At 42.3% G+C, this 14009-nt stretch overlaps 1 protein-coding gene across 2 annotated transcripts in view; it reads left to right on the forward strand.

The window, feature by feature from the left end:
* LOC114666948 (ribosome quality control complex subunit NEMF-like) overlaps window positions 1-14009 on the forward strand; it is a 47014-nt gene that overhangs the window by 12167 nt on the left and 20838 nt on the right. For both annotated transcript variants that reach the window (XM_028822000.2, XM_051919935.1), the window contains exons 4-11: window positions 1022-1147; window positions 1437-1585; window positions 2310-2377; window positions 9686-9775; window positions 9940-10013; window positions 10121-10191; window positions 10280-10355; window positions 10456-10596. In XM_028822000.2, the coding sequence (XP_028677833.2) occupies window positions 1022-1147; window positions 1437-1585; window positions 2310-2377; window positions 9686-9775; window positions 9940-10013; window positions 10121-10191; window positions 10280-10355; window positions 10456-10596 (795 nt within the window). The remainder of the gene's footprint in view (window positions 1-1021; window positions 1148-1436; window positions 1586-2309; window positions 2378-9685; window positions 9776-9939; window positions 10014-10120; window positions 10192-10279; window positions 10356-10455; window positions 10597-14009) is intronic.

Here is a 14009-nt window from a genome sequence, read left to right on the forward strand (position 1 = left end):
CCATTGTTATGTTGATTCTCCACAAAAAAAAGATTAAAAAAAAAGTTCTCGACTGCCACTACAAGCTACATGGTGTAAGTAACGTGTTTAAAAAAACTCTGTGTTTGGGTGAAACATTTAAGGGTCCAACAGTAGTCCTCCACCATACTGGGGCTGCACTTGTCACAGACTTGAAATGTGCTGCTAAAATAGTTCACCATGCTCGTCGCTGACTGTGCCTAAGAGGCCACTGAAACCTTATGAAGCAGCTTCTCTTACTCTTCCTCAGATGAGTAGCTAAGCACAAAATGGAACAAGCCTGCTACAGAGGAGAGACCCCCTCGCAGACATGAGCCTGACTAGTAACATGAGCTGATGGGGATCTAAATTGGCCAAGAAGGTTGCTTTTTGTGCTACCTGCAGAGTGAGGAGCCAAGATTGTGTATACCAGTAGACCAATGGGTGTAGCTCATGAAGAAAAGCTTGTTACAGCTGCATAAACTCATTCCACTTTATGGCACCAACTCACAAGAGCCACCTGTAAGGCTCCAGGCACATTTCATCTACTTTGGTTGTCAACTGTTTTCCAGTTGTTGGCTTTTCTTTACTTTTCTACTTTTTGCTAGTACTGTACAAGAAGTGAGCTCTTCATATCAGTCTTGTTATGTTAAAAGCTTTGTGATGCTTCATTAGGTGTTATGTAATAGTAATTCCAGCTGCAACTGGGTCCTGGATTTCTCACGTCCTCGGTTTAGATTTATTTTCCTAAACTGCAGTCCCTTTTTCTCTGTGATTGTTGCTAGAAACTCTTGGTTTCCAAACTCCCTTTCCATTCATTTGAAATTCATCACCCTGTCAGCCCCTTTTTCTCAAGGTTGATTACAGATGGGGGCTCAAGTTGTTCTCTAATAAATTTCTTAATAAGTATAGTTATTGATGTCCCTAGGGTTTTTTTTTTATTATATTTGTTCTTCTAGGTTTTTCCTGTAAATCCTAATTCAGTTTTACTCTGTCTTTGTTTTTTTTTTTTTTTTTTTAATAGTGCCGTAAGCATCTCAAGACTCGTCGTCTGGTTTCCGTGGATCAACTCGGTGTGGACAGGATTGTTGATTTCCAGTTTGGCTCTGATGAAGCAGCCTACCATCTAATAGTAGAGCTTTATGACAGGGTGAGGCAGTATAAAGATCTACAATACCGGCCATGGGTTAGGCTCTGTAGCACCTGTTTGTTTGGCAGAGCTTGTACAGTATGTGTGCTGTCATTTTGACTTTTTAATTGGGAGCACCAATCATAGTCCATTGAAAACTATTGAAAAATAGTAAAACCCGGGGAACGGGAAATCTATTTTATTAGACTAGTCTTGTCTGTGGTCCTCTGACAATACAGTCTTGTAAGTGCCAATCATGTAAAGCTGACCAGTGCATTTAGCTACTTTCTTCAATTGGTTGCCCTTCTAGGGTAACATTGTCCTGACAGACCATGAATACATCATTCTGAACCTGCTGAGATTCCGCACTGCTGAGGCTGAAGATGTCAAGTTTGCTGTGCGAGAACGGTATCCAGTGGAAAATGCCAAGGGGCCAGAACCTCTGCTGGAGCTGGATAGGTGAGCTTTAATGTCTACTACTGGTCAGTTGTGCCCTGCTGTGATTTACAGAACTTCCCACTTTTTGTTTTATTCCTCAGAATTGTAAATTTAAAATGTTGTCATTTTTATCTAACAGCCTTGCATTACTGACCATACCTGTTATCTTAGGGTGATAATCCATCTGTAACATATTGCTGTATCCCAGCAAAACTTGTGAAGCTGAGTTTCCCATAATGCAGTTAGTCGACTACAAACTAGAGCTTGAAGTCACAGAGTCCTTTGTTCGTATGTGTCTGTCTGGCTCCTGATAAAGTCTTTAGCCTGTTTACACTCTGAATTAAAAGCATTATGGCTACAGAGTGTTGTCTTCAGAACGGAGTTCTCCACAAAATGAATTTAACACACATGTAAAGGAAAAGCAGTGGGTAGTTTTGATTTTAGTCTTTCCAAAGGTAATGAAATTGGGAACAAATCACATATTTATTTTTCCTACTGTTGCGATTTTCTCCTTACTGATGCTGTGTTTCTAATCTACATGATCAAACTTGTGTTTTTTAAAATATAATGCACTGATTTATTTTCCACCCCGAGCTGCTTCCTACCTTAAACTTTTTCTCCATGCAACCCTGTACTGTAAGAGAAAGAGGTTCAAAAAATGAACTGATAAATTAGTCTTGCTTTTTTTCAGGTTGCTTGAAACATCATTGAAAATACAATTAAAAACACAATGTTTTTCTTTTAGGCTTACTGAAATTCTGTCAAAAGCACAAATGGGTGACCAGCTGAAGAGGATCTTGAACCCTCATCTTCGTAAGTCTTAGCATTAAAGTTTATGCAGCAGCAGCAGAGCTAGTTGTGCACTTGCAATGGGGCTGGATGGGTTAATTATCAAAGGCCAAGGCTTGCACAGTGTGAAAAACGCTGAGAGGGCACAGTCGAAAATTAAAGTGAAGTGCAATAAGCCAAAAAATGTAAGAAGTCTGGATCATCTAGTTCACAAAAACATCATACAGTGCAACCTCAGTTAGCGTGTAACTTGTTTTACAAGAGTATTGCAAGACGAGCTAAATTTTTTAATAAATTTTGACTTGATAAACGAGCGAGGTCTTGCAATACGAGTAGTATGTATACGCTTTGTCTGCTGAGCGTCATGTGATCACAACTGAGCTGATGGTTCTTCTCTCTCTCGCTGCGGGATTGTGGGCAATCGTCTCCTATTCTTTGTCTGAGTCGGCGTGCCTCACTCATATAGTCAACATCCGTACGAGCGTATACTGTTTACTACAGCATTGTGACTGTTAGTGTGTGTGCTGTGACGTGCGAGTCCCTGTCTTGCACCCCAAAATACGAAGCTGAGTCTCAGTACTTTAGCAACACCAGCTTTATTCAGCTTGAAACATCAACAGTGCGGTTATTTATTGTGGCGTGATCTGCCACTCTCCTATACACAGACACAGCAGTCAGGGGGTCGTGGCCAAGTAATACTGTGCCCTGCACATTTATAATGTTCCTTGTATCACCCATCGACGGCAGGCACTTATAGCATGTCTGCGATCTTTTCGGATTCACTTTTATGGCGAACTGCTACAGCGCTGGGAGACTGCGATTACTTTGGGATGCTCTTCCGCGTGTCGTCCTTTTGGGTGGAATCCCACAAGAATTTAGAGACTCACTCACACCAGCCATGATTCTTTTCAAAGGTAAAGTGCAGGTTAATTTGTTTTATGTATTTTTACTTTATATTTTGTATTAATCATTTTTATATGAATAGTTTTGGATTGCGGAACGAATCATCTGAGTTTCCATTATTTCTAATGGGGAAATTCACTTTGATATATTAGTGCTTTGGACTGCGAGCACGTTTCCGGATGAATTATGCTCGCAAACCGAGGTTCCACTGTATATGCTTAGGTTCTCCACCTGTCGAACTTGATTATGGATGGATGGATGGATGGTTCTTCTGATGTTCTAACTTGTGGCCAGGTTTTTAGCTGGCTCACGTGACTTAGTTTATATTAGAAACTGTCCAGGATTTTTAAAGATTTAGAAAACAATATACGAGGGGGGACCCAAAAATAACCGGAATTTTGTCGTTGTTAGGTTGGTACTTGTAGTACGTGGTTGGGCCGCTAGGGTGATCTAGTTACACTCCTCACAAGTCAGTCTGCCAAGTGCCATCAGTCTGGAAGGTTGTGCTTGTGTTCAGTGAATTTTTTTGTAAAAGTAGTTTTGTGCATGCGTCGTTTTTTTTATGATGGCCGATTATCGTGAACAACGCGCGGCAGTGAAATTTTGTTTTCTTCTTGAAAAAAGTGTTGCAGAAACTATTGTTATTGAAACGGTATGACAACCCTGAACCACCCACCCTACTCACCGGATTTAGCTCCGTGTGATTTCTTTTTGTTCCCTCGGATGAAAAAAGACTTGAAAGAAAGGCGTTTTGCTGACGTCGAAGAGGTAATACAAGAAACGACCACAGCATTAATGGGCATTACTTCAGACGAATTTTAAAAATATTTCGAACAATGGAACAAACGGTTAGATAAATGTATTTCCGCCAATGGAGAGTACTTTGAAGGAGACTAATTGTAGTTTGTACAGGAAATTAAATTAAACATGTTTTAAAAATATTTCCGTTATTTTTGGGTCCCCCCTTGTACACTCACCAGCCAACAATTAACTAATTGTTAGTGCAGATACAATGCAATGCATTTAGGCCTGTAGACTTTGTCAAGACGACCTGCCGAAGATCAAACTGAGCTTCCGAATGGGTAAGGAAGATGACTTTAAATGTGGCATGACTGTTGGTGCCAGAAGGGCTGGTCTGAGTATTCAGAAACTGCTGATTTACTGGGATTTTCATACACGACCATCTCTAGGGTTTACAGAGAATGGTCCAAAAAAGGGAAAATATCCATTGAGTGGCAGTTCTCTGGGTGAAAATGCGTCATTGATGCCATAGGTCAGAGGAGAATGGCCAGAGTGGTTTGAGCTGATAGAAAGGCAACAGTAACTCAAATAACCACTTGGTACAACTGAGGTATGCTGAAGAGCATCTCTGAACACATAACATGTTGAACCTTGAAGCAGATGGGCTACAGCAGCAGGAGACCATGCCAGGTGCCACTCCTCTCAGCTAAAAGCAGGCAACTGAGGCTACAGTTCGCACAGGCTTATGAAAATTAGACAATAGAAGATTTGAAAAACATTACGTGGTCTGATGGGTCTCAATTTCTGCTACAGTATTTGGATGATAGGGTCAGAATTTGGCGTTAGCAACATAGAAGCATGGATCCATCTTGCCTTGTCATCAATACTTCAGGCTGGTGGTTTTGGTGGTGTAATGTTCTGGGGGATATGTTTTTGGCACGCTTTGGGCCTGCCTGAGTATTGTTATTGAACATGTCCATCCCTTTATGGTCACAGTGTACTCATCTTCTGATAGCTATTTCCAGCAGGATAACGTGCCATGTCACAAAGCTCAAAACATCTCAAGCTGGTTTCTTGAATGTGACAAGGAGTTCACTGTACTCTAATGGCCTCCACAGTCATCAGATAGCAATCTAATAGAACACCTTTGAGATGTGGTAGAACAGGAGATTCCCACCATGGATGTGCAGCCAACAAATCTGCAGCAACTGTATGATGCTATCGTGTGAAAACGGACCAAAATCCCTTGCTGAATCTATGCCAGGAAGAATTACTGCAGTTCTGAAGGCAAAAGGGGGTCCAACTCGGTACTAACAAGATGTACCTATTGATCACTAGTTTTTTTTAGATGCAGTTTTATTAAGTTATAGTATTAAGATTTTATCAGTCTTAACCTAAACAGGATGGTCCTGTAGAAGAATGGTATCAAAGTCTTCTTTCCCTTTGCACAACAAACCTTTTTGAAGCTTCTTGTGGAATTAAGCAAATGTGGATTGAGGTTTTAAGCAAGCAGAGATCACTGAAGTGCTCAAAATTGTGAAAGGAATTAGTACAGTGAATCCAGGCTGTTATTTTAAAATTAATTCATCAAGGACACGGGGATACGTCGGTAAATTTCACACAAATGTTAGGAAGTTTTTTTTTTCACACAGAGAACTATAGATACGTGAAATAAATTACTGAATAGTGTGGTGGACAGTAGGACTCTAGGGCATTGCAAACTCAACTTTATGTTGTTTTGGAGGACTTAGGTGGATAGGATTGGCAAGCTTTGTTGGGCTGAATTCCCTGTCCTTTTCAAAGGTTTTTCTAATGTTTCAGTTCTAGGTAATGTCAAAGCATACCCAGGGCTACACAGTTGCTCAACTGCACCCCGTATTGGAATGCAATGAATCTTTGAAACAGTGTTAAATAAATACTTCCAGAAAATGGAGCAGTGCATGTAGTGGAAACAATCCTACTGGACCAAAGGTTTTGAATTGACAACAGGACTCTTGACCAATGAAAGAGGAGAGGGATAGGTGGGTCTTAAATTCAAAAGCTCTGACTGCCTGTATAAGCTTTTATTTAACAATACTAGAGATCCATACAGACCTCCAGTTGCATGCATTTCTCCGTCTTAGTCGTTCTTGGATTCTACATCCCTCACCTGGTGCACAGCAAATGATGATGCTGTTCTTATTATTAGGATGTTTTTCATCATTTCGGCATCCTCTGTGATTTGCTTGATGCCTAGCAGATATCACTGGTGTTCTTTTTTTCTTACTGCCATGTCTCTTCATTTACTGATTACTTTGCTGTAAGAAATCCATGAGCATAGGTGAGTTTGCTGAGGTTGCCACCACCTCAAATGTGTTGAATTACCAGCACATATGAGGTCATGAGCTTTTGATCAAGATCAAGATTCTAGCCCCAGTAGTTTGCGAAAAAAACTACATAACAGATGGACAGTCCTTTGAAATATATAGATGTATTTATAGACGTGTGTATACCACAAGTGTTACCTGGTAGGTAAGCCTTCAAATAATCAGATTGCGATTTGGACCAATGAATGTAATACTCTGATCTTCCCCCGTCAAGTAAGCGAACCAGCCGCCGTGGCACAACGTCAGAGGCTTCACCTCAGGCACTGACATCCAGATTCAGTCCCTGCAAGGGGAAGGAAAGATGCTGTGAAAGACCAGCCTCGGCACAGACAGACACGGATGCTAAATCTTCAAAACACGCACCCTTTATTGTGCAACACACAACACCAGCACAGCACACAAATCACCACAATATACTCAGTCCTTTTCCTTTCTTCAGCCACCTCCACTCCTCTCTCACAAGCTCCGTCCTCTTCCACCCGACTCCAGCTCCTGAATGGAGTGAGGCGGCCCCTTTTATCTCGCCCCGGATGTCCTCCAAGTGCTCTGTAATGGTCTTCTGGCAGCACTTCCTAGTGTGGCGGAAGTGCTGTCCTCCAGGGCTCCAGAACCGTCCAGGTGCACCCTGGTGGTGGCCATGGGTCCCCCAGGGTTGAGCTTCCCAGCTCTATCTCCATGGCCCTGATGTAAATCCGGGGGGCTGCCCTCTTACTCCTAGGGAAAGATAGTGCCCCTCTCCCGGTCCATCCTTCTTCTGGCATCTCAGTGGGGCAGGATTTCTGGTCATCTGCCACAATGCGTACCCCTAATGAGCCCTAAATAGGGCTAAATGCGTGTTGTGTACTTTTTGGCAAGTACTGTATCATATATCTATGATCTGCTTCTCGCAAACTGAGAGGATGTGGTGGATGTTTGCAGACTGGCTGACCAACCACAAGACTTGCCTGGTAGGTAACCATCCAAATCATCAGTTTGTGATGCAGATCTATGAATGGATTTTATTTATACAGATATATACTGTAAAGCATGCATTTTGCACATTTTGAGCATACGACTGTAACGGGTTTTTTCATGAGAGTGTTGACATTGTTGTCTCCATAGACGCCCATTCTGTAACAAAGTTTCTCATCTCCATTCTCCATGAAAATGTTAGTTAAATTTTTTTCTCAACTATAACTACAAATTACACAAAAAATATTCCTTTAAACATCTAAGCACATCATACAGTCACTAAAAAGAGTGAAAACTAGTTTTTTAGTGTGGATTTATTATTAGCAACTAAAAAGCTGAAAATAAAATTGTAAAACCTTTAAATAAAGAGATTGGTATTCAGGGTGAAATTTAAAGTTGAGTAGCTACATTTTTAACATATAAAGGCAAAGCTGCATCCTCCTCCAGCCCCAGCTGTTTATCTTCATACTTATTAAGCTTTGCAATAGTTTGCACAATTTTGTGTTAAAATACGAGGGTTGTCTGGGTTCCGCGCGGAATCACTCGAAATAAGTAGCCAAGGATTTTTTTTTTCTATTTTTCTCATGTACTTCGATCCTTTTTAAACTTTTTCCAAGTATTCACTGCCAACATCAATGCACTTTTGGGCTCTTCTGACCCACGCCGCAAAACACTCGTGAAAGGCTGTCTTTGGGAGGTTGTCCAGCTGTTCTTTGACAGCTGCAATCAGTTCCTCTCGAGTTTCGAAGTTGTGGCCTCGCAGGGGTTCTATCACCTTCGGGAAGAGCCAAAAGTCACATGGTGCAAGATCAGGTGAGTAGGGTGGCGGGTTCAAAACGTTGACACCACTGTCTTCAATGAAATGCTTCGTTGCATTAGCCGTGTGGGCTGGCGCATTGTCATGATGCAAAAAGTGCCTTCGCAAGTTCTTGGACCGGCCTCTAGCCATCGCAGAAAAAACGTCAGGCAGGCACTGAGTGGTGTACCACTCAGAGGTCACAGTTTTCCTCTCCATCAGCGGAATTGACGCGACAGTGCCATCGATGTTGAAAAAGATGGCAAACATGGTGCGTTCCACCGAGCGGATTAAACCATCAGAAAAGTCGTAAAAAATCATCACTTGAAAGTCACACACGCACGGAGTCGGGAGCTTTGCCGCTAGAGCCGGCGTTCGTAGAGTTCGTTTGCTTCTCGTGTTCATTCTGAAGGAACAGAGGGAGCAAAACATCTGAACAAAAACATGCAACCACTTGAATAATCCCTCTACACAGCAGAACAGGTTTCGACAGGCGGACACTCGACGAACGATAAAATTCCACGCGGAACCCAGACAACCCTCGTATTACTTCAAGTGTCTAACATTTTGCTGCTGATATTAATGTTTATTTGAAGGTCTTAACTTTTTATTTTTAATTTTTCAGTGTAATTAATGCAAATCTATATACAAAAAACTTTTTAATTTCCAATAAGAAAGATCAAAGATTGTTGTTAATGTGAATTCTGTCTGTGTTCTGTATGAATATGGTGGCAATTCTGCTTTGAGGTAAAATTATGTCACATTGCATAATGCTTAACTTTACAACAAAATTTAATGTGGCAAATGCATACAGTATACCATGTTTGTTAAGAAATAGTTTGTAAGTGAAAAATCTCAAATTTATCCTTTAAGGAATTCAAGTGTTAATGAAACAGTAGTGGGAGATCAAGCCTTTAGGTAAAGGCCCCAAAGCCGTGGAATGATATGCTTGCTTATGTAGAAAATGCCTCCTCAATCTCAGCATTTAGTCTTGTCTGGAACCTCATCTGGTTAGTGCATCCTGACTAGAGCTGCTGAATAACTGACCATATAGCATCTGTGTTTTTTAGTCATGCTGAAACCTGGTTATTCCAGTTCAGTGTCATGGGGTTCAAGTGACTATCCCTGCAGCAATGGGTGCGAGGCAGGAAACAACTATGAGCAGGGGGTAACCGTTCATTTCAGGATCCACACTTGCACTCAGTCACTCACTCACTCACTCAGGGTCCAATTTAAAGTCTCCAGTTAATGTAATCCATACATCTTTAGGAAGGAAGGATGGAATACCCAAGCAGTCACACAGAGAACATGCAGACTCCAAATGAGCAACAGTCAGGCATGGAACTCAAATGTGGATCATTTAAAAGTTCTGTCATGTTGTTCTTTCTACGTGAAGGTACAAAGTGTGCGTGTATACACATAGCTCTCCCTATCCTTAAATAGGCCTGGCATAGTGCACAACATTTTTCATTTAGAAAAAGCAGCTGCAAATCCCACCATAAATGTCCCTGCACTATACATATGCCTTTTTTTATTGGTCACGTCTATAATGGCTATGTTTTCTTTGTTTTTCAGCCTATGGCGCATCCCTAATAGAACACTGCTTGATTGAAGTGGGCTACTCTGGCAATGTTAAAGTGGATGCACAATTTGACATCTCCCAAGGTAACATCTCACTAGGCCACTGGTGGAAATGTTGACTCCTAAGACCTCCACAGTGTGAGGGTGCCAAGAGTTGACCTGCCAGTCCGTACTTCATCTTGAAGCTGACTGAGAGCAAGCAGACTATGAACTTCTAACATTTCTCTTTATTTACTGTTCCTGAGCAGAAGCTCCAAAAGTGCTAGGTGCCCTGCAGAAGGCTGAAGAATTCATGGATATAACCTCTAAATTCTCTGGAAAGGTAACAGTCCTTCATTGGCATAGATGTCTTCAGTGGAGACATCCTGCAAGCCTAAACTTACAAAGTGTGGGTGTTTTCTCTTTTTGGGGATCTTACAACACTTTCAGGGTTTTATAATTCAAAAGCGAGAAAAGAAGCCAAGCTTGGAACCGGACAAACCCCCAGAAGAACTACTTACGTAAGCATCAGAGGCTTCTGCTCTTCGCCCTTCTTTGCCCTTTGTGTTGTGGTTGAGTATTGGAATGACACTTTTGTGTTTCTTTCAGCTTTGAAGAGTTTCACCCATTCTGCTTCTGCCAGTTCTCAAAGAGCCCTTTTGTGGAATTTGAGTCTTTTAATAAGGTGAGTAGTACCATGGAGGCAGACACTCAATCGGTGTAGGCTTACCTGTCTCTCATTTCCATCTGTGTGCCAGCGTATTCTCCTCTGTCCTATTTTACAGGCAGTAGATGAATTTTATTCCAAAATGGAAAGTCAGAAGATTGACATAAAGACACTACAGCAAGAGAAACAAGCCTTGAAGAAGCTGGAAAATGTCCGCAAGGATCACCAGCAAAGGTTGGAGGCCCTCCACCAGGCCCAGGTGAGAGGAGAGAATTTACTAAGCAGCACCTAACAGAAACCGTTACACCAAATGTGCACAACAACACACCAGGCCCCTATTGGCATTTCCAATTACCTGAATGCCAACCCTAAACTGTACCAGATCCTAGGTGCCAGGCAGTATTCACTCCTATTGTGCAGATATGAATTCTTAGGTAGTCGGTGTCCTTTGTTCATGTTGTGCAGATATCTGCCCTGGGTTTCTGTAGTACTGAGTCCTGTTGTCCAGATACTGTAGATGGCAGGCACTGTGAGTCCCTGGCTGAAGAATGAGTGGACCTTAAGACACAAGATTGCTCATTCAGTCCAGAGCTTTCACTCTCTGTATGGCCCTGCCACCTCTCCATATGTAAAAAAACAACAACAACATTTATTTCTGTAGCATATTTTCATACGAATGATGTAGCTCAAAGTGCTTTACATGATGAAAAAAATATATATATATACTGTATATAATATATATACAGTGCATCCGGAAAGTATTCACAGCGCATCACTTTTTCCACATTTTGTTATATTACAGCCTTATTCCAAAATGGATTAAATTCATTTTTTTCCTCAGAATTCTACACACAACACCCCATAATGACAACGTGAAAAAGTTTACTTGAGGTTTTTGCATATTTATTAAAAATAAAAAAAATTGAGAAAGCACATGTCCATAAGTATTCACAGCCTTTGCCATGAAGCTCAAAATTGAGCTCAGGTGCTTCCTGTTTCCCCTGATCATCCTTGAGATGTTTCTGCAGCTTCATTGGAGTCCACCTGTGGTAAATTCAGTTGACTGGACATGATTTGGAAAGGCACACACCTGTCTATAGAAGGTCCCACAGTTGACAGTTCATGTCAGAGCACAAACCAAGCATGAAGTCAAAGGAATTGTCTGTAGACCTCCGAGACAGGATTGTCTCGAGGCACAAATCTGGAGAAGGTTACAGAAAAATTTCTGCTGCTTTGAAGGCCCCAATGAGCACAGTGGCCTCCATCATCCGTAAGTGGAAGAAGTTTGAAACCACCAGGACTCTTCCTAGAGCTGGCCAGCCATCTAAACTGAGCAATTGGGGGAGAAGGGCCTTAGTCAGGGAGGTGACCAAGAACCCGATGGTCACTCTGTCAGAGCTCCAGAGGTCCTCTGTGGAGAGAGGAGAACCTTCCAGAAGGACAACCATCTCTGCAGCAATCCACCAATCAGGCCCTAATAGTAGAGTGGCCAGAAGGAAGCCACTCCTTAGTAAAAGGCACATGGCAGCCCGCCTGGAGTTTGCCAAAAGGCACCTGAAGGACTCTCAGACCATGAGAAAGAAAATTCTCTGGTCTGATGAGACAAAGATTGAATTCTTTGGTGTGAATGCCAAGCGTCACGTCTGGAGGATACAAGGCACCGCTCATCACCAGGCCAATACCATCCCTACAGTGAAGCATGGTGGTGGCAGCATCATGCTGTGGGGATGTTTTTCAGCGGCAAGAACTGGGAGACTAGTCAGGATAAAGGGAAAGATGACTTCAGCAATGTACAGAGACATCCTGGATGAAAACCTGCTCCAGAGCGCTCTTGACCTCAGACTGGGGCGACAGTTCATCTTTCAGCAGGACAACGACCCTGAGCACACAGCCAAGATATCAAAGGAGTGGCTTCAGGACAACTCTGTGAATGTCCTTGAGTGGCCCAGCCAGAGCCCAGACTTGAATCCGATTGAACATCTCTGGAGAGATCTTAAAATGGCTGTGCATCAATGCTTCCCATCCAACCTGATGGAGCTTGAGAGGTGCTGCAAAGAGGAATGGGCGAAACTGGCCAAGGATAGGTGTGCCAAGCTTGTGGCATCATATTCAAAAAGACTTGAGGCTATAATTGCTGCCAAAGGTGCATCAACAAAGTATTGAGCAAAGGCTGCGAATACTTATGTACATGTGATTTCTCAGTTTTTTTATTTTTAATAAATTTGCAAAAACCTCAAGTAAACTTTTTTCACGTTGTCATTATGGGGTGTTGTGTGTAGAATTCTGAGGAAAAAAATGAATTTAATTCATTTTGGTATAAGGCTGTAACATAACAAAATGTGGAAAAAGTGATGCGCTGTGAATACTTTCCGGATGCACTGTGTGTGTGTGTGTGTGTGTGTGTGTATATATATATATATATATATATATATATATATATATATATATATATATATATATATATATATATATATATATATATATATATATATATATTCATGGCATTCGAAGTCTATGTCACAATCTGATTGTATGGGTGGTTACCTACCAGGTAACGCTTGTGTTTGGCCAGCAATCTGCTAACATCCGCCACGGTGCCCTCAGTTTGTGAGGAGCAGATCATAGAATGGTTGAAATAGTTTACTGTCAAATAAATGCAAAGAGTACACGACACGTGTTTCGCCCTCATTCTGGGCTCATCAGGTGTACACACTCCACTGCACTCCCTCTCGGGAATCGAACCTCGGACGTCAGCGCCACAGGCGATGCCCCTAACGTTGTGCCACGGTATATATATATATATATATATATATATATATATATATATATATAAAATATATAAAATTAGGCAATACTAATTAGCATAGAATAAATATAAGGTCCGATGGCCAGGGAGGACAGAAAAAAACAAAAAAAAACTCCAGATGGCTGGAGAAAAAAAATAAAATCTGCAGGGGTTCCAAGGCCACGAGACCACCCAGCCCCCCTCTAGGCATTCTACCTAACATAAATGATCTCAATCAGTCCTCATGGTTTTCAGGCTTCACATGGAGGAATTAGATTATGACGGTCATGCGGACCTCTGGCCTTCAATCCATCAATGTAGGGACTGCATGGCATTTTGATCAGGTGGTGGGGAACTCTAAGTAGACCCTCATTTGAAGATCTAAGGTTACGACTTGGAGTGTAAGGTGTAAGACATTCTGAGATATAGGGTGGAGCGCAGATTATTTAAGGCTTTGTAAACCACAAGCATTAAAAAAGCACAATGAATATTAAGCACCTTGGGGTTGTGTTTGCTATAAAGAGGTTCATCCCGGAGGGGCTCAGAGTAGAGCCGCTGCTCCTCCGCATCGAGAGGAGTCAGATGAGGTGGCTCGGGCATCTGATCAGGATGCCTCCTGGACACCTCCCTGGTGAGGTGTTCCGGGCACGTCCAACCGGGAGGAGGCCCCGGGGAAGACCCAGGACACGCTGGAAGGACTATGTCTCCCGACTGGCTTGGGAACGCCTCGGGATTCTCCCGGAAGAGCTAGAAGAAGTGGCCAGGGTGAGGGAAGTCTGGGTATCTCTGCTCAAGCTGCTGCCCCCGCGACCCGACCTTGGATAAGCGGAAGAGGATGGATGGATGGATGTTGGGATGCTTCTAGGCAGCATGCAGCCCTGAAGATG

This window comes from Erpetoichthys calabaricus, chromosome 16 (genome assembly GCF_900747795.2).
Source record: "Erpetoichthys calabaricus chromosome 16, fErpCal1.3, whole genome shotgun sequence".
NCBI lineage: Eukaryota > Metazoa > Chordata > Cladistia > Polypteriformes > Polypteridae > Erpetoichthys > Erpetoichthys calabaricus.